We start from the raw sequence: 26,060 nt of genomic DNA on the forward strand, positions 1-26,060 counted from the left end.
TCCTTTCTAAGACCGGGGACCAAGGCTTGTTAGACGTTTCTGTGTTTCTGCACCTGAGTTTTTTTGGTCTGGGCTCCGTCTGGTCAAATCTCGCTGATTCCCACAGTCTCTTGTCCTTTGCTCCACTTCATTGCACCCGTAATGTTGTATTGTCATTGTCTGTTTACTGTCCCTTTTCTCTAAGGTGTGTGAGTTCCTCAAAGGCAGGCACAATGTCTTATTCGCGTCTGTATCCTTAGCTCTCTGCTTGGCATCTAGACTCTAGGATGAGCGTTTTGAATTCACGAGTTGGCGGCTGTTACTGACTGTGTCTCTTTCCTTCTAGGCGGCTTATGACCCCTACGCTTATCCCAGCGACTATGATATGCACACAGGTGAGACCACGGGTTAGGCTGGCTGAGTACTGGTAGGGATCAGTTCCTTTTGGAATGTCTTAGAACCAGCTCCGACAGGCACCTGTTAAAAAATTGCTCTTTGATGGTCCAGGTTTGGAGTCAGTCATTAGCTGCCAGTGCGAGGGGTTGTATAAAGCCTAATAAACCAGGCTTTTTATCATAGTCCACCTCAGTCTTGGAAGAGAAGGATTACTTACCTGGCTATGGTTTTCTTGTGTAAACTATTAGCCAAATAAGAAAAGCTTTTTTTTTTTTTTTTTTTTTTTGAGATGGAGTCTCCCTCTGTCCCCCAGGCTGGAGTGCAGTGGTGTGATCTCGGCTCACTGCAACCTCCGCGTCCCAGGTTCAAGCAGTTCTCTTGTCTCAGCTCCTGAGTAGCTGGGATTACAGGCGCCCACCACCATTCCCGGCTAATTTTTTAATTTTTTTAGTAGAGACGAGGTTTCGCCGTGTTGTCCAGGCTGGTCTCAAACTCCTGACCTCAGGTGATCCAGCCGCCCCAGCCTCCCAAAGTGCTGGGATTACAGGTGTGAGCTACCGTGCCTGGCCCAAAGAAGAAAATCTTGATGTGAAAAATTTAAGTAATTTAAACCAAGCCCGAATGAAATCTTTTTGGGAGGTGTCTGAGGTTTCCTGAAACGTTATAGTGACTTGACTTAGTAGTCAGTGTTATCCATTGTTCTGAGTACTTTGTGTGAAATATTTTGTTTAATCCTTATAGCGGTTCTGTATGTCAATGTCTCCTAAAGAATAGAAAATATAGCAGAGAGGTTTATTAGTTGTAACTTGCCACAAGTCATATTTAGAAGTTGACAGTTATTCATTCAAGAAGTAGTAAGTACCTGTTGCCACTTACTTTCCAACAGTCTTGCCTCTCTCCCCTCCAACGCACACTTTTCTAGGCCCTGAGGGTGCATCTGAGTACAAGACAGACAAGATTCCTGACTTCCTAGACTTGGGAGAAGGGTGCAAAACAGATAATAAGTGAAAAATAACTTTAAGTCATGGTAATATTTTTGAAGAAACAGGAACAACGAGATTGGGAGTGACTTGAGATGTTTGTATCTCTGAGTATTCAAAAGGGAATTTTACGCATACCTGAGTTTAGTTTTCTGGGGTGGTCTTGCCATTTTGTTCTATCATATATGTGGGTTTGAGCGCACTCTGTATTTGTTATATCCAACCTCCAGGAGATCCAAAGCAGGACCTTGCTTATGAACGTCAGTATGAACAGCAAACCTATCAGGTGATCCCTGAGGTGATCAAAAATTTCATCCAGTATTTCCACAAAACTGTCTCAGATTTGATTGACCAGAAAGTGTATGAGCTACAGGCCAGTCGTGTCTCCAGTGATGTCATTGACCAGAAGGTGTATGAGATCCAGGACATCTATGAGAACAGGTATGGGCTACTGGCTGAAAGGGCCTCTTTCTAGGTGGGACTGGCCTGGTAATACGGTTCCTACAAATGAGGTGAGCTCTCTGTAAACAGTACTTTCGGGGGGGTGGGGGGGATCTTTGTGAGTCCTTGTGGCTAGGGACATTTTATTTTGTTAGACTTTATTTTATTTATGTATTTGTTTATTTTTTGAAACGGAGTGTCACTCTGTCACCCAGGCTGGAGTGCAGTGGCAAGATCTCGGCTCACTGCAACCTCTGCCTCTTGGGTTCAAGTGATTCTCCAGCCTCAGCTTCCTGAGTAGCTGGGACTACAGGCATGTGCCACCACGCCTAGCTAATTTTTTTGTATTTTTAGTAGAGACAGAATTTCACCATGTTGGCCAGGCTGGTGTTGAACCCCTGACCTCAAGCGATCCACCCGCCTCAGCCTCCCAAAGCACTGGGATTGCAGGTGTGAGCCACCGTGCCTGGCCTAATTTTTGTATTTTTAGTAGAGACAGGGTTTCATCATGTTGGCCAGGCTGGTCTTGAACTTCTGACCTCAAGTGATGTACCCCTGTTTGCCTCCCAGAGTGCTAGGATTACAAGCGTGAGCCACCATGCCCGGCCTGTTGGACTTTATATCCTCAGAAATTTGTACAAAGCCTAAAATAATAACACTATTAACAATTATAATAAGTGATTAGCATTTGTTTTTATTACCAGGATAGATCCATCAATGTTCAGTGTGTTCTTTGTGTTTTTACTCATTTACCCTTCACAGTAACCCCATGAAGTAGCAGAGCAGTTTTTCTCATTTTACACATGAGGAAACAGCACAGAAATAAGTCATGTAGCTAGTTTAATGGTTGTGCTGAGATTTGAACCTGCAGTGTCTGGCACCAAAGCCTAATTTCTAAACTGTGCTATGCAGCCCGTCAGTGCATATTAGAGCAAGCTGAACTCCGCAGGTTTTGAGGGGCTGCCATTGTGAAATGAGCGTTAGAGATAAGATAGGTCAGTCAAAGCTGGGATAGTCAGGAGTGACTTCACCAAGGAAATAGAATTTAAGCAAGTCAGAAGGATGGGAGAGAGAAAACAAATAGCCAAAGGCCTATTGATCAGTGAATAGGATCTCTGACGTGTTTTCTTTTTTCGTTGTTTTGAAAGAGCTGATTGTAGTTGAAAAGCAGAGGAAACCTCAGATATTGCATGGTTTTAGGCTTCACCCCTGCCACTCTCGTGAGCCTAAGTTCTACTTGGTGTGGACTCCAAGGTCCTTCCCACCCCTGCAAGCCACCCATTAGGTTGAGCTGAGAGATCAGCCAGGGGGAACAGAGTCACTTATGACCAAGAAGAATTGTTCTGGGGGTTAGTTAGTAAGCAGGAGAGAGAAAGGGAGAAAACCTTGTTCGGAGGTTGAACACCTCCAGCCGAAGAAGGTGCAGCATCGAGGTCTGTCACCACTAGCAAATGGATCCAAGTCATGCGGCACCAAAAGAGGTTAGCACCCGAAGGTATTCAAGTGACACAACACCAAAACATGCTACCAATGATGAATCCGTATCTGTACAGGTCTCCAGCAGCCTCAGTTCTTGCCTCCTCAAAAGAAAGAATTCAACTGAGGGGTAAAATGCTGCCGATGATGAGTCCGTATCTGTACGGGTCTACAGCAGCCTCAGTTCTTGCCTTCTCACAAGAAAGAATTAGACTGAGGGGTAAAATGCTACTGATGATGAGTCCGTATCTGTACGGGTCTACAGCATCCTCAGTTCTTGACTCCTAAACAAGAGAGAATCCGACTGAGGGGCACAAGGCAGAAGAAGAGAGGGAGGCAAGTTTGAGAGCAGGAGTGGAAGTTTATTAAAAAGCTTTAGAACAGGAATGAAAGAAAGGAAAGGACAGTTGGAAGAGGGCCAGGTGGGTGACCTGAAAGGCAAGTGTGCTGACCTGTGTTTTCTTTATTCCCCAGGTCTTTTCTGATTAGAAGCATATAAACCAGTGCCTACAAAAATTAGCTGGGGCATGGTGGCAGCATGCCTATAGTCCCAGCTAGTTGGGAGGCTGAGGTGGGAGGATCGCTTGAGCCTGGGAGGTTGAGGCTGCAGTGAGCTGCTCAACAGAGCGAGACCCTCTCTCAAAATTAAAAAATGGACCAGTGATGTTCAATAGAAATATAGCTAGGCATGAATGTAATTTTAATTTTTCAGCCAAGTGAAGTGGAGATTTATTTAAAATATTATTTCTATATGTAGTCAGTATTTAAAAATTAAGGGGATATTTGCCCTTTTTTTCTTTATACTTAAAATTTCCTAAATCCAGTGTGTATCAGAAATACTTGATTTGTATTTAGATTTTATAGAGTTTATGACTGGAAGAGTAGATTCAAATACTAGAGTAATTCCGAATAGACCTAAAAGTTTTCCAATAACTGAGTTAAGTGTTGGCTTTTAAACTTAAATGGCAACTAACTGAAATTTAAAGTTTAACTCTTTGCTTATATAGTAGCCACATGTAGCTAGTGGCTACTGCATTGGGCAGTGCCGGCAGATACAGATGGTAGTTGAAGCCAAGCATCTTGTAAGTCTGTCTCTAGGAGAATGTAGTGAGAAGAAATGCTGGTACCTTAAGAAGTATGTTTCTTTAGGGGTTGGTGGGCAGGCAAAGAAAGGATCTAGTAAAGGAGGCAGAAAGAAAAGTGAAAAGTAGATAGTAAATTGGCAAAGAAATGTCACAAGAACCAAAAAGACTGCAGAAGAAACTGAGGAAGAGAGTATCACCAAATGTTTTAGTGAGGTCCAGATGAGAAAAAAGGCAGTTGAATTTGGTAACTTGGAGGGCCTTGATAACCTTAGCAAGGTCAATGTCAATAGAGTGATGGAAGCAACAGCCAGAGAGCAGTGGGGTGAGAAAAGGGAATTGGTAAGTATCGGGGACATAAAGGGTGACTGAGAAGCTTTGTGTTTTGTTTCTGTGTTTTTCTGTTTTGTTTTTGTTTTTGTTTTTGTTTTGAGACGGGATTTTGCTCTTGTTGCCCAGGCTAGAGTGCAATGGCGCAATCTCAGCTCATCGCAACCTCCGCCTCCTGGCTCCAGCGATTCTCCTGCCTCAGCCTCCCAAGTAGTTGGGATTATAGGTGTGCACCACCATGCCTGGCTAATTTTGTATTTTTAGTGTAGACGGGGTTTCACCATGTTGGTCAGGCTGGTCTCGAACTCCTAACCTCAAGTGATCCACCCGCCTCAGCCTCCCAAAGTGTTGAGATTACGGGTGTAAGCCAGCGCGCCTGGCCTGTTTCAGTGTTTCTTTTCTGTTCTTTTTCTGTGTTTCTCCCCAACCCCCATCCCGTAGAGACAGGGCCTTCCTATATTGTCCAGGCTTGTCTTGAATTCCTGGGTTCAAGCGATCCCCCTATCTTGTCCTCCCAAAGTGTTGAGATTACAGGTGTGAGCCATCATGCCTGGCCTGTTCGGTGTTTTTTAGGGGAACTTGAGCATGTTTATATGTTGGACTAAAAGAGCCAGAGAAGCAGACGGGATTGGGGCTTGAGGAGAGTGGAGGAAAGTATTAATAGCTGCTGAGGGGATCAGGAGAAGAAAATTAAATAACCTGTTGCAGGTTTGTCAAGTAGCAGTGTTTGGATTGGATAGGCAGCAGTGTTTAAATTGGATGCTATAGGTCTGTTGTGGCCTTGGACTGCAGCAGACTGATTTGCTTCTGTGTTTAGAGACGTTTGGATGTGCTCCAGGAGATGGAAATGCTATGTGTTAAAGAATGGTGGCCAAAAAAGTAGTTCTTATATCCGAAAACAGCAAGCAGTTAAATATGGCTATAGTTAATGATACAGAGGCAGGAGATTATCCTGAAAAGCTTGATGGGTCCCTAACTGATACAAAAACAATATTTTCTTGTGTTGAGAAAGATTGAAGTGTGGAGTTGGGTTGAGGACAGTTGTGGACTTGAAGGGCTTTGGCCTCAGCTCTGTTTATTTGACATCTTCCCCTTTCTAAGCCTGGGTCCTCGTCTGTAAAATGTTAGGATTGGCATTCTCCAGTCCTTTTGGAATTTTAGAGATTTTTTTGCTTGATTTTTAGCTGGACCAAGCTGACTGAAAGATTCTTCAAGAATACACCTTGGCCCGAGGCTGAAGCCATTGCTCCACAGGTTGGCAATGGTAGGTGTGAGCTCTTTATATCTTGTGCACTGAGCGGAATCCAGTGGCTGAGTCATTAGACAGGAAGCTCAAGAGGGTCTGTGTCTGTTTTGCACACCGTTTTGTTTCCCTGGTGCTTGGTATATAGTAGGTCCTTAGCAAAATAACTTGTCGAAGGCTGGATGATTTAAGAGGGGACAGAGATCTCTCATATATGGTGAAATTTAGATCTTTGTACTGACTTGTTTCTGTTTCCTTCTATAATTTGGGGGTCATTACAGTCACTCTGGAATAAGCTCTCTAGCTTCCCACCTTTGACTTTTTTAGATGATGTCCTTTATATATGGGTGAGGTAGGCAAATCCAACTTCATTATTTTGCTTGTAGATGTTCAGCTACCCTGGCACCAATTTATTTGTTTATTTATTTGTTTTTTTGAGATGGAGTCTCGCTCTGTCGCCCAGGCTGAAGTGCAGTGGTGTAATCTTGGTTCACTGCAACCTCCGCCTCCCAGGTTCAAGCGATTCTCCTAGGTTCAAGTAGTTCTCCTACCTCAGGCTCCCGAGTAGCTGGGATTACAGGCGCCCGCCACCACGCCCAGCTAATTTTTGTATTTTTAGTAGAGACGGGGTTTCACCGTGTTGGCCAGGCTGGTCTCGAACTGCTGACGTCAGGCGATCCGCCCACCTCAGCCTCCCAAAGTGCTAGGATTATAGGCATGAGCCACCGCACCCGGCCTGCCTAGCTAGTTTTTAAAAATTTTTTGTAGATATGGGGTCACACTTTGTTGACCTGGTTGATCTTGAACTCCTGACCTCAAGTGATCTTCCCAAAGTGCTGAGATTACAGGCATGTGCCACTGTGCCCAGCCACATTGTCTTGATTACTATATTTTTGTAGTAAGTTTTGAAATTGGGAATTGTAGGCCGGGTGCAGTGGCTCACACCTGTAATCCCAGCACTTTGGGAGGCTGAGGCAGATGGATCACCTGAAGTCGGGAGTTCGAGACCAGCCTGATTAACATGGAGAAACCCCGTCTCTACTAAAAATACAAAATCAGCTGGGCATGGTGGCACATGCCTGTAATCCCAGCTACTTGGGAGGTGGAGGCAGGAGAATCACTTGAACCCCAAAGGCAGAGGTTGCGGTGAGCCGAGATCGCGCCATTGCACTCCAGCCTGGGCAACAAAAGCGAAACTCCATCTCAAAAAAAAAAGAAATTGGGAATTGTAAGTCCTCCAACTTTGTTCTTTTTTTTTTTTTTTTTTCCCCAAAGATTGTTTTAACTATTCTGGGTTTCTTGGATTTCCTTATTGATTTTAGGATGGACATATCAATTTCTGCAAAGTAGCCAGCTGGGATTTTGAGAGGAATTGCCTAGAATCTGAAGATCACTTTAGGGAGTATTGCTGTCTTAACAGTATTAAGTCCTCCAGGCCAGGTGCGGTGGCTCATGCCTGTAATCCCAGCACTTTGGGAGGCGAAGGTGGGCGGATCACGAGGTCAGGAGATTGAGACCATCCTGGCTAACACGGTGAAACCCCATCTCTACTAAAAATACAAAAAAATTAGCTGGGCAGGCCAGCATGGTGGCAGGTGCCTGTAGTCCCAGCTACTCGGGAGGCTGAGGCAGGAGAATGGCATGAACCTGGGAGGTGGACTTGCAGTGAGCTGAGATTGCACCACTGCACTCCAGCCTGGGCAACAGAGCGAGACTCCGTCCCAAAAAAAAAAACAATATTAAGTCCTCCAATCTATGGACATGGGATGTCTTTGATTTATTTAGGTCTTTGGTTGCGTTCACCAATGTTTTGTGTTTTCAGTGTACAAGTCTCTCATTTCTTTTGTTATAGCTAACGTTTTTTGAACACTTACTCCTTTTTTTTTTTTTCCCCCTAAGACGGAGTCACGGAGTCTTGCTGTCTCGCCCAGGCTGGAGTGCAGTGGCACGATCTCTGCTCGCTGCAACCTCTGCCTCCCGGGCTCAAGCAATTCTCCTGCCTCAGCCTCCCGAGTAGCTGGGATTACAGGCACCCAGCTGATTTTTGTATTTTTAGTAGAGACGGTATTTCACCATCTTGGCCAGGCAGGTTTTGAACTCCTGACCTCAAATGATCCACCCGCCTCAGCCTCCCAAAGTGCTGGGATTACAGGCATGAGCCACTGCACCTGGCCTGAACATTTACTCTCAATTGACAGAATGAGTTTTGAACTCATTTTGAATTCATTCTGTGGCTGGGTGTCGTGGCTCACGGCTGTAATTCTGGTACTTTGGGAAGCTGAGATGGGAGGATTTCTTGAGGCTGGGAGATTGAGACCAGCCTGAGCAACATAGGGAGACCCCCTTCTCTACAAAAAATTTTTTAAAAAAATTATCCAGGCATGGTGGCACATGCCTGTAGTCCCACCTACTCGGGAGGCTGAGGTGGAAGGATCACTTGAGCCCTGGAAGTCGAGGCTGCAGTGAGCCATGATCATACCACTGCACTCCAACCTTCGCAACAGAGCGAGACCCTGTCTTCAAACAAACAAACAAACAACGTTCTGAAATTACTATTTTCTTTCTTCCTTTTTTTTTTTTTTTTGACATGGGGGTCTCACTGTGTTGCCCATGCTGGAGTGTAGTGTGATAATGGCTGACTGCAACCTGTGCCTCCTGGGCTCAAGCGATCCTCCCACCTTAGCCTGCCGAGTAACTGGGACCATGGGTGCGCACCACCACGCTTGTCTAATTACTCTTGTGTGCTGGTTTATTTATGCACTTGGATGGCAGAAGTCTCTAAATGGCGAAGGGAAATAGATCTGAATAAGATCTTAATCTCATCGACAGAGATTGAGGTTGATGGAGTCAAATGAGAAGTGGATTTTCTCATTGCATGTATTCTTGGGGCATATGCATAGCAATTTAGATGTTGTTTAGTCTTCAGAATTACCTTTATTCCTCCCCACCAAAGAGCTAAAGCTGCCAGGATACCCCAGTTTTATGGTTAGTGAAGCACCCCTCTGCCATCTTTTTCAGATGCTGTCTTCCTGATTTTATACAAAGAATTATACTACAGGCACATATATGCCAAAGTCAGTGTAAGTATTTAAGTGTCGCAGGTTTTTTTTGTTTTTGTTTTTTTAACTCTGTGCTGTTTTTGTCCCTAGAACACAGTCATTTGTTTATATTGGTTCAGTGTCTAGGCGTGATTGGCATGTTTTTGAGTTTTAAGAAGTGGTGGAAGGAACAATTTAACCCAGAAAACTGTTCAGACACACTAACGCTATATAACCTATGCATTCTTTTAAATTTCTCTGTCCCCACAATTCTCCTGGACTGGGCAATCACCCATGCACTGGTCATAGGCTGCCATCCTCATAGGATATTTCCAGGCACCTGCTGCTGCTTCTGCTTGGGGTTCTTTTTCCCTTCAGAGCATTGAGCCTCCGTTTCTATGAAATGTACATAACACTGTCACTGTATGCCAAGCACAATGCTAGGCACTTAGCACACATCTTCACATATTTAATTCTACTATCAATCATGCAAAGTTGGCACCTGAGGTGCCAAGAGGTTACCTTTTCTCAAATTTATCCAGCTAGTAAGTGACAAAACTCCTTGAATCTAGACCAGCTTGTTATAACACCAGTATTCTACACATTATCCCAACTTTGGGCACTTGCTAGATTCTGTTCTTCCCGACTTCTAAATTATAGAGTACCTGAAGTTTCTTTTTTTTTTTTTTTTTTGAGAGAGAGAGAGTGAGTCTCGCTGTGTCGCCCAGGCTGGAGTACGGTGGCGCGATCTTAGCTCACTGCAGGCTCCACCTCCCAGGTTCACGCCATTCTCCTGCCTCAGCCTCCTGAGTAGCTGGGATTGCAGGTGCCTGCCACCACACCTGGCTAATTTTTTTGTATTTTTAGTAGAGACAGGGTTTCCCTGTGTTAGCCAGGATGGTCTTCATCTCCTGACCTCGTGTTCCGCCCGCCTCGGCCTCCCAAAGTGTTGGGATTACAGGCGTGAGCCACCGCGCCCGGCCTAGAGTGCCTAAAGTTTCTTAAAATGCCATCTGTACTATTTAAGGCCGGGCGTGGTGGCTCACGCCTGTAATCCCAGCACTTTGGGAGGCTAAGGGCAGGTCACCTGAGGTCAGGAATTTGAGACCAGCCTGGCCAGCATGGAGAAACCTCGTCTCTACTAAAAATATAAAACTACAAAAATAAGCTGAGCGTGGTGGCAGGTGCCTGTAATCCCAGCTACTTGGAAGGCTGAGGCAGGAGAATCGCTTGAACCCGGGAAGTGGAGGTTGCAGTGAGCCGAGATCGTGCCACTGCACTCCAGCCTGGGTGACAGAGTGAGACTCTTGTCTCAAAAAAAAAAAAAAAAAATGCCATCTGTATTATTTATATACACCAATGACTTAATCTCTATATTTAGCCTCAGTTGCCCCACTGAAGTCCAGACTTGTATATTCAGCTGTCAGCATCTGCACTTGGCTGTCTGAGTCATCTCAAGCTTAACACATCTAAAACTGAATTCTTATTTTCCCTCTAAACTAGTTTTTCTCATGGTAATCATCTCAATAAATGCTACCGTTAATTACCAAGTTAATTGGACTAAAAACTTTGGCATTATTCCTGATTTTTCTCTGACATGATATCCAGCAAATCCTGTTAAGCTCTGTCTTCAACATACTTCTTGTTTTGTTTTATTTTGTTTTGTTTTTGAGACGGAGTCTTGCTCTGTCATCCAGGCTGGAATGCAGTGGCGCAGTCTCAGCTCACTGCAACCTCTGCCTCCTGGGCTCAAGCAATTCTCCAGGCTCAAACGATTCTCCTTCCTCAGCCTCCTGAGTAGCTGAGATTACAGGCATGCACCACCACACCTGGCTAATTTTTGTATTTTTAGTAGAGACAGGGTTTCGCTATGTTGCCCAGGCTGGTCTCGAACTCCTGACCTCAGGTAATCCGCCCGCCTCGGCTTCCCAAAGTGCTAAGATTATAGGCGTGAGCCACTGTGCCTGGCCTTCAGCATACTTCTTGAATCAGCCACTTTTCACTGCCACACTGCTGCTCACCTAGTTGAAGTCATTATCATCTCTTCCCTGAATTACTGCAGGAGCTCCTTACCTGGTGTCAGTTTCCACTCTTGGCTGTTTATTCTCAACATAATAACCAGCATGATCCTTTTGCTACATAGTTTCATCAGGTCACTCCCAATCCTACCGTGACTTCCCATCACACTTCCTAATTCCAGGTTTTAGCCCTGTTTCCCTTCTCAGTCATTTCCTGAAACTTTTCCCCTCCTTCCCTGGGCTCCTGGCAATATTCTGTGGCACTTCAGAGCACTTATCTCTTGTACGTTGTATTTGTTTATTTAGGAGAGGGAGTTTCTTAATCTACTAGAAGTTTAACTCCACCGGGGTATGCGCTTGTCTTGTTCACTAATATAATCCAGTGCCTAGAATAATGTCTGGTCATAATGGTGTTAATTGAGCATGTGTGTGCTTGCATGCATGTGTAAGTGAAGGAAATTGGCACCAAGATCTCCACCTAAGGAAGTCCTAGTTTCTCACAGTTACTCACCCCTCTTCTCCTTGAGGACCACTTGATATGGCTAGAACTCCTGCCTTGGCCACAGGAGCCACTGTCAGTAGTGGTAGGTGGAAAAGTGCTTGCTGCCAGAGTAAGGGGCCATGTTTTTCTGGCATCCCAGTGGGATCTCTGACTACTTCATCTGATAGAAAGTAAAGATTCCTGGCCAGGCGCAGTGGCTCACGCCTGTAATCCCAGAACTTTGAGAGGCCAAGGCGGGTGGATCACGAGGTCAGGAATTCAAGACCAGCCTGACCAATATGGTGAAACCCTGTCTCTACTAAAAATACGAAAATTAGCCAGGCGTGGTGGCGTGTGCCTGTAATCCCAGCTACTCGGGAGGCTGAGACGGAAGAATCACTTGACCCCAGGAGGCAGAGGTTGCAGTGAGCTGAGATCGCACCACTGCACTCCAGCCTGGGCACCAGAGCGAGACTCTGTGTCAAAAAAAAAAAAAAGTAAAGATTCCCTACTACCATTGATGCTAAAGTTCAGGTACTTTGTGGATATGCTAAGAATCTAGCCATTATGTGTACACTGCTTTTTTGGGAACACCATGACACCATAGCCCATAGTATAGCTGGTTTTACCACCTCTAATCTCTCTATTCGGTCTGTAGATGAAGATTCAGCAGAAGTTTATTGATGCTGTTATCTTTTTATTAGCTACCAGGACTCCTACATAAATGACCAGTTTTAAGCCCTTGGGGAGCGGTTTTTCATTGAATGTGCTTAGATTGTGCTTAATGTATTAAGCACCTTACATAACTTTTATTAAATAGAGGCAGGGTCTTGCCATGTTGCCCAGCCTGTTCTCAAACTCCTGGGCTCAGGTGATCAGCCCACCTCAGCCTCCCAGAGTGCTGAGATTATTACAGGTGTGAGCCACTGCACCCAGCTATATAATCTTACTTGTGACTAGTCAACAATCTTTTGCCCACATTTTACAGAGATTAAATACCTTGTGAGAACCCCACAGTTAATAAGAGGTGGGACTGACTCCAAAGTTGTGTTTCTTCTCCATCACAAATACATTGTTGATGGTATGGTTCCCCAGCTCAGAAACTATCAGTGGTTCTCAGATGCAAGCAACATAAAGACCAGACCAGGGGTCAGCCACCTTCTCTGTGGAGGGTCAGATAATAAGCATTTTAGGCTCGAGGGCCATGATGGTTTCTGTCAGATCTGTTCAGCTATGTCTTTGTGGCAGTTATGAACAATTTGTAATGAGTGGGCATGGCTGTGTTCCAGTAAAACTTCTTTATTTACAAAACAGGTGGCAGAATAGATTTGCAGGCCACCTGACCTAGATTCTTGTTTGGCGTTGGAAGACTGCAACATTCCTGGCCCGTAGTCTAGTGATGCCCGGTGCAGCATTATCTTCTCTTAACTCCCTAGCCTTCAACTGCCACGATTTAACTTCTTCGCCTTTGCTAGTGTGGTTTTTTTCTGAAACACTTCTCTCTGCTTTGCCAGATCATCAGGCCTGCTCTGAGGGTCATTTAAGGTCTGTTGCTGTAGAACCTAACCACGTGTTGCAGTATTCAGTGCTGCAGCTGCTATAGGACTTTCTATCTTCCCTCTCACTTGCGTATTTACATACTAAGAAAGAGAGGATAGATACCAATTCTCTTGTGTTTGTTCACAGCTGTCACAGTATACCATGGGTAAAACACATTAAAATTAAATATCTGTATCTTGATACCTCCTGTTTTCTTTACAGGGGGGACCTTCCTTGGAGCAGAGGTTTGAATCCTATTACAACTACTGCAATCTCTTCAACTACATTCTTAGTGAGTCTGAGATTTGGCCAAGGGGGTGTGTGTGGTTATGCTGAGGTTCAGCATTGGCCTCCAGCTCTTTTTTTTTTTTTTTTTTTTAAGCAGAATCTTAATGTGTAGGTGGGAAGAGGGGAGGTCTTTCTTCAACTACATTCTTAGTGAGTCTGAGATTTGGCCAAGGGGGTGTGTGTGATTATGATGAGGTTCAGCATTGGCCTCCAGCTTTTTTTATTATTATTATTATTAGCAGGATCTTAATGTGCAGGTGGGAAGAGGGGAGGTCTTGTGATTCATGGTCCTTTTAAGAGAGAAATTACAAAGCATTCTGCAGCCTACGGAATGGGCAGAGTCATTGCTTTGAATCTCACTTTTCTGTGATCTCCTGCACAGATGCCGACGGTCCTGCTCCCCTTGAACTACCCAACCAGTGGCTCTGGGATATCATCGATGAGTTCATCTACCAGGTATCTGGTCAGCTTCAGCCTAATTTGAAATAACTGGTCCGTGCCAGGAATAGCTGTTACTATTGTTTGTGTAAAAAAGCTGCATGGTGTAAAAATAGCCTCATTGTAGTGTAAAATACCCCATGGCAGTAGACTCTAGTTTCAGTTGGCTTTCTGAAGAGACAGGGAAGCCTAAGCACTCCAGATAGGAAGCTGGAAGTCGGATAAGTTCAGCTCCTGACCTCTTACTAGACCTTGTTAGGTGGTCTGGTGGGAAGAACACAGGCTTCACAGGCTTTGGAGCCAGGTGGAAGTGGATTCTAACTTGGGTGCTGCCACCTGCTGGTAGCTCTGTAACAGTGATGGGCTATTTAAACTCAGAGCCTCATTTTCTTTACCCGCACAATGGAAATGTTCTATATCTTTTTTTTTTTTTTAAGAGTCAGGGTCAGGCTGGGCACGGTGGCTCACGCCTGTAATCCCAGCACTTTGGGAGGCCGAGGCGGGCAGATCACGAGGTTAGGAGATTGAGACCATCCTGGCTAACACGGTGAAACCCCGTCTCTACTGAAAGTACAAAAAATTAGCCGGGTGTGGTGGCGGGTGCTTGTAGTCCCAGCTACTCGGGAGGCTGAGGCAGGAGAATGGCGTGAACCTAGGAGGCGGAGCTTGCAGTGAGCCAAGATCGTGCCACTGCACTCCAGCCTGGGTAACAGTGGAAGACTCCGTCTCAAAAAAAAAAAAGTCAGGGTCTCAGTCTGTTGCTCAGGCTAGAGTGCAGTGGTGTGATAATAGCTTACTGCAGCCTAGAACTCCAGGGTTCAAGTGATTTTTCCACCTCAGCCATCTGAGTAGCTGCCACTACAAGGCCCGCACCAACTTAACGTGGATATTTACATTACTGTAGAGACGAGGGTCTTGCTGTGTTGCCCATGCTGGTGTTGAACTCCTGGCCTCAAGTGAGCCTCTTGACTTGGCCTCCCAAAGTGAGCCACCATGCCCAGCCATCTATATCTTGATTGTGGTGGTGGTTACTTAAGTGTATGCTCGATCAGAATACAATAGAACATTTTCATCACAAAGAGAATATCACCTGCCTCAGGAATTACTGTTCAAGTTAGAATGAAAACTGTGCCAAATGCAAATAAAGTACAGCAGCTGTGTAGCCTGGGGATAAAAGTCCAGGTTTTGCTGTTTACTGGCTTTTTTTTTTTTTTTTTTTTTTTGAGATGGAGTCTGACTCTGTTACCCAGGCTGGAGTGCAGTGGCGTTATCCCGGCTCACTGCAACCTCTGCCTCCCGGGTTCAAGCGATTCTCTTGTCTCAGCCTCCCCAGTAGCTGGGATTACAGGTGCCCGCCACCATGCCTAGCTAATTTTTGTATTTTTAGTAGAGATGGGGTTTCTCCATGTTGACCAGGCTGGTCTTGAACTCCTGACTTCGGGTGATCCGCCTTCCTCGGTCTCCCAAAGTGCTGGGATTACAGGTGTGAGCCACTGTGCCTGGCCTACTGGCCCATTTTAAAATGGTAACATGTTCTGTTGTGGGCACATTACTTAACCACACTGTGCATTGGTTTCTCCATCTCTAAAACGGATTGCTGCGAATGTTGCTGAGATACTACTTATAAAGTGTTTAGCATAGTGCCTGTCACAGAATAATTAATACATGTTGCCTGTTGATTGTGATGATGTTCAATGTCATCATTATTCTTTTCCATCTTATTTAGCCCAGTCCTTCTATTTAAAAATACAGATTACAAGGTTGCTCACAACTGTAATCCCAGCATTTTTGGGGTCCAAGGCAGTAGGATTGCTGCAGTCCAGAAGTTCGAGAAATAGAGACTACAAAACATAAAATAGGCTGGGCGTGGTGGCTCACGCCTGTAATCCCAACACTTTGGGAGGCCTAGGTGGGCAGATCACGAGGTCTGGAGATGGAGACCATCCTGGCCACAATGGTGAAACCCCATCTCTACTAAAAAAAAAAAAAAAAAACAGTTGGACGTAGTGGTGTGCGCTTGTAATCCTAGGTACTCGGGAGGCTGAGGCAGGGGAATCGCTTGAACCCGGAGGCAGAGTTGCGGTGAGCCAAAATCATGCCACTGCACTCCAGCCTGGCGACAGAGTGAGACTCTGTCTCAAAAAAAAAAAAAAACACATAAAATATATAATTTGACAAAATATAATTCTTTCCCCCTTTGTGCTCTGTCTATAGCTCCAACTGATTATTTCAGGATAAATTGGTATCTTAATAAAGATGTTATTCGAACTCCATGAACCAGGGAGACGTAGTGTATACAAAGTGCTGAACCGTTACGAGTGGTGAGCTGAGAAACCTTCATAGTGCTCCTTGAGAAGGAGGCTTCCTGCTCAAGATTAGGCTTCAGTGCCTTTCATAGCAAAGGCCACAAACCGCACTGGCCTTGTTTGCCCTCTGGCTCCTTGGCTTGTGTCATCCTCTTATTTGGAATACTTATAGATGAATAGCTGTCCTTTTGACTTAGAGCAAGTGAAGAAGGATCATCCGTGCTGATTTTCTTTATCCCACTTAAGATAATCATAATTCCCTGGGCTTAGCCAGTGTTGTCGTTAAGGGGCTTACGGTGCTTTCTAACAAAGACTGTCCAGTGAGGGTCAGTGAGTGCCTGGTGTATTTCCTCCTGTCCAGGTAGATGCCACATAGGGTAGGTGGCTCTTCCTCGCCACTCTCTTTCATTAATTTGTTTTTGTTTTTTCAAACTACAGATATAGTGAAAGTGCCTGCCTTCCTTGCTTTTGCAGAGGTATCAATTAGTGTCTGGAAGGAAAGGCACCTTGTTGACATTTCTCAGGCACTTACATAAACATGACTGTATAAAGAGAGATCACTTCAAAAATGGTTACATACTGTATTGTGCCATTTAGTGTGACTTGTTTTTTGTTTTTTGTTTTTTGTTTTTTTGAGACAGAGTCTCACTCTGTTGCCCAGGCTGGAGTGCAGTGGCGCAATCTCGGCTCTCTGCAAGCACCACCTCCTGGGTTCACTCCATTCTCCTGCCTCAGCCTCCTGAGTAGCTGGGACTACAGGTGCCCACCACCACGCCCGGCTAATTTTTTGTATTTTTAGTAGAGACGGGGTTTCACCGTGTTAGCCAGGATGGTCTCGATCTCCAGACCTCGTGATCCGCCTGCCTCAGCCTCCCAAAGTGCTGGGATTATAGGTGTGAGCCACCGCGCCCGGCCTAGTGTGACTTGTTAACACACTTAAACCATATTTTCATAGACCTGACTTGCTCTTTTGCTGCAGTGTGCGTGATATGGATATACCATGCCTCTGATGATGAACGTTTGGGTTGTCAGTTTCCACAATTACAGGCAGTGAATCAGTGAATATCCATGTATATGTTGTACACAGGCATATTTTTAGGGATTACTACCTAGAAGTAGAATTGTGGATTGAACGATACTTGCTTTTTAAGTTTTTTAAAGTTAGCTTACTGAGGTGTAGGTTTTTTTTTTTTTTTTTTTTTTTTACGGAGAGATGAGCCACCAGCTCGCGCCTGTTAATCCCAGCACTTTGGGAGGCCGAGGCAGGTGGACCACGAGGTCAGGAGATCGAGACCATCCTGGCTAACATGGTGAAACCTCGTCTCTACTAAAAATACAAAAAAATTAGCCGGACGTGGTGGCGGGCACCTGTAGCCCCAGGTACTCCGGAGGCTGGGGCAGGAGAATGGCATGAACCCAGGAGGCGGAGCTTGCAGAGAGCCGAGATTGCACCACTGCACCCCAGCCTGGGTGACAGAGCAAGACTCTGTCTCAGAAAAAGAAAAAAAAATCATACTTTTCTGATTTCCCATGTTAATTGTCAATTTTGTTTTCTTTGAAGTGATCATCACTATTACTTGCCTGTTTTCTATTTGATTGCTTTTTTAATTGCATTATGAGAATTCTTTTTTTTTTTTTTTTTTTTTTTTTGAGACGGAGTCTCGCTCTGTTGCCCAGGCTGGAGTGCAGTGGCACGATCTCAGCTCACTGCAAGCTCCCCTCCCAGGTTCACGCCATTCTGCTGCCTCAGCCTCCCGAGTAGCTGGGACTACAGGCGCCCACCACCACGCCCGGCTAATTTTTTGTATTTTTAGTAGAGATAGGGTTTCACCGTGTTAGCTGGGATGGTCTCGATCTTCTGACCTCGTAATCTGCCCGCCTTGGCCTCCCAAAGTGCTGGGATTACAGGCGTGAGCCACGGTGCCCAGCCTATGAGAATTCTTTGTAGGATTTTATTTATTTATTTATTTTTTGAGACAGAGTCTCACTCTTTCGCCCAGGCTGGAGTGCAGTGGCATGATCTCTGCTCACTGCAATCTCCACGTCCTGTGTTCAAGTGATTTTCCTGCCTCAGCTTCCCGAGTATCTGGATTACAGGTGTGCACCACCACGCCCTGCTAATTTTTTTTTTTTTTTTTTTTTAGTAGAGACGGGGTTTCACCATGTTGGCCAGGCTGGTATTAAACTCCTGACCTCAAGTGATCCACCCATCTCGGCCTCCCAAAGTGCTTGGATAACAGGTGTAAGCGCCACCGCACCCAGCCTGAGAATTCTTTATATATTCTGGATATTCTTTTTTTTTTTGCCCCCCGAGATGGAGTCTTGCTCTGTCACCCAGGCTGGAGTGCAGTGGCGTGATCTCAGCTTACTGCAACCTCTGCCTCCCAGGTTCAAGCGATTCTCCTGCCTCAGTCTCCGGAGTAGCTGGGATTACAGGCACGCACCACCACACCTGGCTATTTTTGTTTTGGTGTGTTTTTTTTTTTTTGATTTTTTTTGAGACGGAGTTTTGCTCTTGTTGCCCAGGCTGGAGTGCAATGATGCGATCTCGGCTCACCGCAACCTCTGCCTCCCGGGTTCAAGAGATTCACCTGCCTCAGCTTCCCAAGTAGCTGGGATTACAGGCATGTATCACTGTACCTGGCTAATTTTGTATTTTTAGTACAGATGGGGTTTCTCCATGTTGGTCAGGCTGGTGTCAAACTCCCGACGTCAGGTAATCCGCCTGCATCGGCCTCCCAAGGTGCTGGGATTACAGGCGTGAGCCACCGCACCTGGCCTGTTTTTGTATTTTTAGTAGAGATGGCGTTTCACCATGTTGGCCAAGCTGTTCTCAAACTCTTGATCTCGTGATCCATCTACCTCGGCTTCCCAAAGTGCTGGGATTATAGGCGTGAGCCACCGTGCCTGGCATATTCTTTGTTTTTATATTATAAAATTAGCAACTTTTTGTCCCACAGTCTAGAAGAAGAAAATTTTTTGTGTTTTGAGACAGTTTTACTCTGTCACTCACACTGGAATGCAGTGGCACAACCTCACCTCACTGTAGCCTCCGTCTCTTGGGCTCAGGCAATGCCCCCACCTCAGCCTCCTTAATAGCGGAGACTACAGGCGCCTGCCACCATTCCTGGCTAATTTGTTTTTATTTTTTATAGCGATAGGGTTTTGTCATGTTTCCCAGGCTGGTCTTGAGCTCTTGGACCCAAGTGATCAGCTCACCTCAGCTTCCCAAAGTGCTGGGATTACAGGGGTGAGCCTCTGATCCCTGCTGGAAGAGTTGAAGAACAGTCTTAGATCTTCTGAGACCTAGGTTTTAGGTCTGTGATTTCCAAACCTGATGCACACCAGATTCAACCAGAGAACTTAAAAAAATTGAGTAGGTAGGTCTGTTGTGTTCCATCTGTGTGACTGCTGGAGCCAGACCAGCCATGCTTCCAGGTTCTACTTCTGTCCCAAACAGATTCCTGTGGCTTGTCTTCTCTGTGTTCGTTGTGCTTGGCCAGACAACTCTGGTTGAGAGTGGTAGAGAGGTGACATAGTCTGGGAACTGATGGTCAGCTGTGGTAGGGAAGGCTCACACGTGCAGATACCTATTACCACATCACTGCTCATAACCCAGGGCGTACCACGGTCTAGCTGCATCTGAATAGATGGTACAAGAGGCCCTGTGGTGTTTCCGGTGGCCCGGTCAACTGCATTGTGAGGCCCAGAGACAGGAAGTGACTTTAGGTTGTGTTTGACTCCAGATTGGATGTTTTTACCACAGACTACCTCTAATCCTAGACATTTTTACTTCACTATGTAGTAACATTCAGTAATGAACAAAATTCACAGTTTAGTCAAGATGGCTTTGAAAAACAGTGTACAGAATGGTTTAGAATGAGAAGTGGTCATCTCACCCTCACCTCGCCCCGTCCAGAGCCAGAGCATTGATTGCCTCGTTTTCAGCATTGTGGACATGGATGATCACTTTGGGCTTATACCACTACTGCATGTTTCCTTTCTTCCTCAACAGTTTCAGTCATTCAGTCAGTACCGCTGTAAGACTGCCAAGAAGTCAGAGGAGGAGATTGACTTTCTTCGTTCCAATCCGAAAATCTGGAATGTTCACAGTGTCCTCAATGTCCTTCATTCCCTGGTAGACAAATCCAACATCAACCGACAGTTGGAGGTGTACACAAGCGGAGGTGAGTGCAGCAGGCCGATGGCTGCAGCCTGCGAATTTCCAGCTGCTTGCCATCTGTTCCAAATGAATATATCACTGCAAGTAGAGCAGATGAGTCACCATGTCTTCAGTGGTGGTCTGTTGACTCTTTGTAGGTGCTTGAGTACAAACAATAGCAGGGTATTCATGCTGGGGACTCGGGGGCTTGGGAGTCCGTTGGCCAACAAACTGAACCAGCACATTGAGATTTGCGTTTGTAAACACTTCTACTGTGTCTCCAGTGCTTTTGTTTAGATAAGCACTTCTCACATGCGTTGGTGTCAGAGCCACCTTACCCTGTTAAAATATTGAGAACCACAAAATGTATCTATATTTTAAAAAAAAGTTTTGTTTTGTTTTTTTTCAGTGAAGAGTGGCATTTTTGCAGATCTCTCTGTCTGGCTGAGATAGCTGGATTCTCATTTCTGCTTCTGCATTCAGTCTGTTGCAATGTGTTCTTTTGTTTGAAGCACATAAAGAAAATCTGGCCTAGGCACTGTGGCTCACACCTGTAATCCCAGCACTTTGGGAGGCTTAGGCAGAAGAATCGCTTGAGCCCAGGAGTTTGAGACCAGCCTGGGCAATATAGTGAGACTTTGTCTCAAAAAAAATGTTTAAATTGGCTGAGCATGGTGGGTGGGGTGCCCTTGTAGTCCCAGCTACTCAGGAGGCTGAGATGGGAGGATTGCTTGAGCCCAGGAAGCAAAGATTGCGGTGAACTGAGATCACACCATTGTACTCTAGCCTGGGCCACAGAGCGAGAACTGGTCTGAAAAAAAAGAAGGAAAATCTGGCTTCACACAGATATAGAAAGGAAGGAGTTTTTTGTCATTTGTTTTTGAGACAGGGTGTCACTGTGTCACCCAGTCTGGTCTTGGACTCCTGGGCTCAAGCAATCCTGCCTTGGCCTCCCAAAAGTGCCAAGATTATTGGAGAAGATTTTCTTTGATACTACACCATGTAGTAGTATGTATGGGTTGAATATTCCTGATTTGAAAATTTGAAATCTGAAATGCTCCAAAATCTGACTTTTTGAGCACCAACATGACGCCGTAAGTAGAAAATTCTATACCTGACCTCAAGTGACCAGTTGCAGTCAGAACTTCGTCTCATGCACAAAAGTATTTAAAAGATTATAATAAAGTTACTTTCAGGCTGTGTGTATAAGACATGTATGAAAAATAAATGAATTTTATATTTAGATTTGGATCCTATCCTTAAGATACCTCATTAGGGCCGGGTGCCATGGCTCACGCCTATAATCTTAGCATTTTGGGAGGTCGAGGCGCGCAGATCACCTGAGGTCAGGAGTTCGAAGACCATCCTGGCCAACATGGTGAAACCTCATCTCTACTAAAAATACAAAAAATTAGCTGGGCCTGGTGGTGGGCACCTGTAATCCCATCTACTTGTGAGGCTGAGGCAAGAGAATCGTTTGAACCAGGGAGGCAGAGGTTGCAGTGAGCCGAGATCGCACCACTGCACTCCAGTCTTGGTGACAGAGCGAGACTCCGTCTCGGGAAAAAAAAAAAAGATATCTCATTAGGCATATACAGATATTTAAAATTGCAAAATCCAAAACACTTCTGGTCACAAGCATTTATAGAAGTATACTCACCCTGTACTACTTTGAAGTAACCAGTGGTAGTTTCATACAGATTAGGTGCAGTGAGGAATCTGAAACTGTATTGGTGAATTTTTCTTTTGTTAACGTTACTGGTCACTTCTGTAATTTGAAAGAGTTCCTTACATCCATGTGTGACTTTTTTTCCTGAGACAGAATCTGCTCTGTTGCTCAGGCAGAGTGCACTGTCATGATCTCAGTTCACTGCAACCTCTGCCTCCGGGGTTCAAGCGATTCTCCTGTCTCAGCCTCCAGGGATATAGAAAGGAAGGATTACAGGCACATGCCACCACGCCGGGCTGATTTTTGTATTTTTAGTAGAACAGAGTTTGACCATGTTGGCCAGGCTGCTCTTGAACTCCCGAGCTCAAGTGATCTGCCTGCCTCGGCCTTCCAAAGTGCTGGGGTTACATGCATGAGCCACTGCGCCTGGCCATTTGTGATTTCTAAAAAAAATATCGGTTCTCTGAGTTATAAAGATCTTCCAAATGTTGACAGATTTTATTACATTTTTTTAAAAAGTCAGATTTGTTACTTTTGCCACTGACATCAGGTAAGCATTTATTTGTAAGCTATAGAGCTTGTAGTGGCAGATACGAATTTTACAAAATTCCATTTTTGCTTAATAGCTTGAATTTTTATTTATTTTGAGATGGGGTCTCACTCTGTCATCCAGGCTGAAGTGCGGTGGCACAATCATGGCTCACTGCATCCTCTACCTGCTGGGCTCAAGTGATCCTCCTACCTCAGCCTCCCGAGTAGCTAGGACCGCAGGTTTGCACCACCATACCTGGCTGATTTTTTTTTTTTTTTAGTAGAAACAAGGTCTCACTTTGTTGCCCAGGCCAATCTTGAACTCATGGGATTTCATGTGTGAGCCACTGTGCCCAACCTTTGAATCGTTTTATAGGTAGCAAACACTGTCAGTTCTTTTCTTTGAGGTATGACAGGTTTACTTCATTTTTGTGAAAATGTCTGCCCGTTTTTCCTTTTTTTTTTTTTTGAGACAGAGTCTTGCTCTGTAGCCCAGGCTTGAGTGCAGTGGCACAGTCTCTGCTCACTGCAACCTCTGCCTCCCGAGTTCAAGCGATTCTCCTGCCTCAGCCTCCCCAATAGCTGGGACTACAGGTGTGCGCCACCACACCCGGCTAATTTTTGTATTTTTAGTAGAGACGGGGCTTCACCATGTTGGGCAAGCTGGGCTCAAACTCCTGACCTCAAGTGATACTCCCGCCTCGGCCTCCCAAAATGCTAGGATTACAGGCGTGAGCTGTGCTCAGTTGTGTATCAGTTGTTTTTTTTTTTTTTTTCTTGAGATGGAGTCTTGCTTTGTTGCCCAGGCTGGAGTGCAGTGGCGCGATCTGGGCTCACTGCAAGCTCCGCCTCCCAGGTTCATGCCATTCTTCTGCCTCAGCCTCCCGAGTAGCTGGGACTACAGGTGCCCGCCACCACGCCCGGCTAATTTTTTGTATTTTTATAATAGAGACAGGGTTTCACCGTGTTAGCCAGGATGGTCTCGATCTCCTGACCTCATGATCTGCCCACTTCAGCCTCCCAAAGTGCTGGGATTACAGGCGTGAACCACCGTGCCCAGCCTATGTATCAGTTGTTTTTTCAAGTAAAAATGAGAAAAGGATTTTCTTTCTTTTTTTTTGTCTTTTTTTTTAGAACAGGGTCTCTCTGTTACCCAGGCCAAAATGCAGTAGCACTTCCATAGATCTCTGTCTCAAAAAACCAACAAACAAGCAAACAAACAAACAAAAACAACTGATACAAACTCTGGTTATTCAGCTATGGTACCTGGGCTCAAGCAAATCCTCCCACCTCGGCCTCTCAAGTTGCTGGGATTACAGGTCTAAGCCACCATGCCTGGCTAAGGACTAGTTCTTTTAGTGCAAATGCATGGCAAGAAGCAATACAGTGACTACTGGTACAATTTTGTGTCGTTGCCTGATTTATGCTTAAGTTGACAGTAATTTTACCCAACATAGTGTTTGCATCATGCAAAATTCAACTCAGTGGGAAGGGCAAGTAACATCTTAAGTGTTGTTATTAGGAAAATAGTTTTGACCTCATGTGCTTTCTGAAAGGAGGGGTCTTCGTGGGTGTATTTTACTGATGAGAGGGGCCTTTTCATGTGTTGGGACCAAAAAGAAATAAGCAAAATGAACTGCCACCCTGTAAGCAAATATTGGTAAATTGAAGATTAGATAAGATTGGTTTTGCTGTTTCTTGGTATTCCTTTGAAGTTATTCCCAGTTGAGGGAAGCTTTCAAGGCTGGCAGTAGGTGAGATGCCTACTGAGTAACATTCAGAGGTCAGGTATGCCTGCCTTTACCTGCCTCCTATCAGAGTATTCACGGTGTCTGTCTCTTTCAGGTGACCCCGAGAGTGTGGCTGGGGAGTATGGGCGGCACTCCCTCTACAAAATGCTTGGTTACTTCAGCCTGGTCGGGCTTCTCCGCCTGCACTCCCTGTTAGGAGATTACTACCAGGCCATCAAGGTGCTGGAGAACATCGAACTGAACAAGAAGGTGATGCCTATTGCCTCTGGCCCCTCTTGCCAGAGCCAGAATATCTATTTCTAGAGAACCACTCTGATCTCTTAGGAAAAATTTCCAGGAGAGGAAAGAGGACTGTTCCCTCAGGCCATTGAAAGTTGAGACTAAAACTGGGCAAACAGCTGTGGTAAAAAGCTGGACCTGGACGATTTTGGTAGTTAACGACAGTTTTTTATTCTGTTTTCAAAATGGAATGATCATGGCAGCTTGCTCTGTCGCCAGACTGCAGTGCAGTGGCGCGATCTCAGCTCACTGCAACCTCCGTCTCCTGGGTTCAAGCGATTACCCTGCCTCAGCCTCCTGAGTAGCTGGGACTACAGGCATGCGCCACCATGCCCTGCTAATTTTTTTTTTTTTTTTTTTTTTGTATTTTAGTAGAGTTGGGGTTTCACAGTGTTGGCCAGGATGGTCTTGATCTCCTGACCTCATGATCCACCCACCTTGGCCTCCCAAAGTGCTGGGATTACAGGTGTGAGCCACCATGCCTGGCCCATGGCAGCTCTTTACTCTTCACATTTTGCCAAAGGATTGAGAAGGCCAGACGCATTGGCTCACACCTGTAATCCCAGCACTTTGGGAGGCTGAGGCAGGTGGATTACTTGAGGTCAGGAGTTCGAGACCAGCCTGGCCAACATGGTGAAGCCCTGTCTCTGCTAAAAATCCAAAAAAAAAAAAAAAAAAAAAAACTAGCTGGGTGTGGTGGTGGGCACTTGTAATCCCAGCTACTCAGGAGGCTGAGGTAGGAGAATCACTTGAACCTGGGAGGCAGAGGTTGCAGTGAGCCGAGATCATGCCATTGCACTCCAGCCTGGGCAACAGAACAAGACTCCGTCCCAGAAAAAAAAAAAAAAAAAAAGAATTAAGTAAAGATGTAATTCTAAGATGGTATGTTCATTGATACATGGTTAGCTGTTGTGTTCTTCCTAACCACAGAAAAATATTACAGATACTTTTTATTTGGTGTTTGGCTCATGTGCATGTATGTGTTTCTGTCTTCCCTATCCAAAAGGACTTAATTGAAAAAGCAAGGAAAAATAACAAAACTGAGATGTATAGCATTTTAGAGCTGAAGGAGATTTTGGGGATTACCTGATCCAGAACCTTCTTGTTTACAGCTAAGAAAATGGATTCCTCAAAACATACAACTTAATTGATGAATAGGAATATCCGCTCTCAAACTCTGGGACTCCAGAGCTTCCTCTGGATAGTTGAGGGCCTCTGCGGGGAAAACTCTTGGTGTTTCTATCTCTGGTTCTATCTAGGATGAATTGACACTCATGGATGTTTGTTCCACCTCCTTCTACAGAGTATGTATTCCCGTGTGCCAGAGTGCCAGGTCACCACATACTATTATGTTGGGTTTGCATATTTGATGATGCGTCGCTACCAGGATGCCATCCGGGTCTTCGCCAACATCCTCCTTTACATCCAGAGGACCAAGAGCATGTTCCAGAGGACCACGTACAAGTATGAGATGGTAAGGGGGACTCTGCCTGCCACCAATGGCCTTTCTAATCAGGGGGCTCCTTGGCACCTATGCCAACCATTCTTGGTAAACACCATCTAAAATATTGCACTTTTAAGCCAGGAGTTCAAGACTGTAGAGCACTCTATGATTGCACCTACTAATAGATCA

General features: G+C 45.2%; 1 protein-coding gene across 2 annotated transcripts in view; it reads left to right on the plus strand.

The window, feature by feature from the left end:
- The window catches only part of EIF3L (eukaryotic translation initiation factor 3 subunit L), a 39,633-nt gene that overhangs the window by 1,249 nt on the left and 12,324 nt on the right, over positions 1-26,060 (plus strand). Inside the window, exons 2-10 of one of the 2 annotated variants that reach the window (XM_024239869.3) lie at positions 326-374; positions 1,586-1,796; positions 5,869-5,948; positions 8,946-9,007; positions 13,226-13,295; positions 13,674-13,747; positions 20,051-20,222; positions 24,243-24,397; positions 25,731-25,901. In XM_024239869.3, the coding sequence (XP_024095637.1) occupies positions 326-374; positions 1,586-1,796; positions 5,869-5,948; positions 8,946-9,007; positions 13,226-13,295; positions 13,674-13,747; positions 20,051-20,222; positions 24,243-24,397; positions 25,731-25,901 (1,044 nt within the window). The remainder of the gene's footprint in view (positions 1-325; positions 375-1,585; positions 1,797-5,868; positions 5,949-8,945; positions 9,008-13,225; positions 13,296-13,673; positions 13,748-20,050; positions 20,223-24,242; positions 24,398-25,730; positions 25,902-26,060) is intronic. The other variant, XM_054543416.2, reaches the window with a different exon arrangement.

The sequence above is a fragment of the Pongo abelii genome, chromosome 23 (genome assembly GCF_028885655.2).
Source record: "Pongo abelii isolate AG06213 chromosome 23, NHGRI_mPonAbe1-v2.0_pri, whole genome shotgun sequence".
Taxonomy (NCBI): domain Eukaryota; kingdom Metazoa; phylum Chordata; class Mammalia; order Primates; family Hominidae; genus Pongo; species Pongo abelii.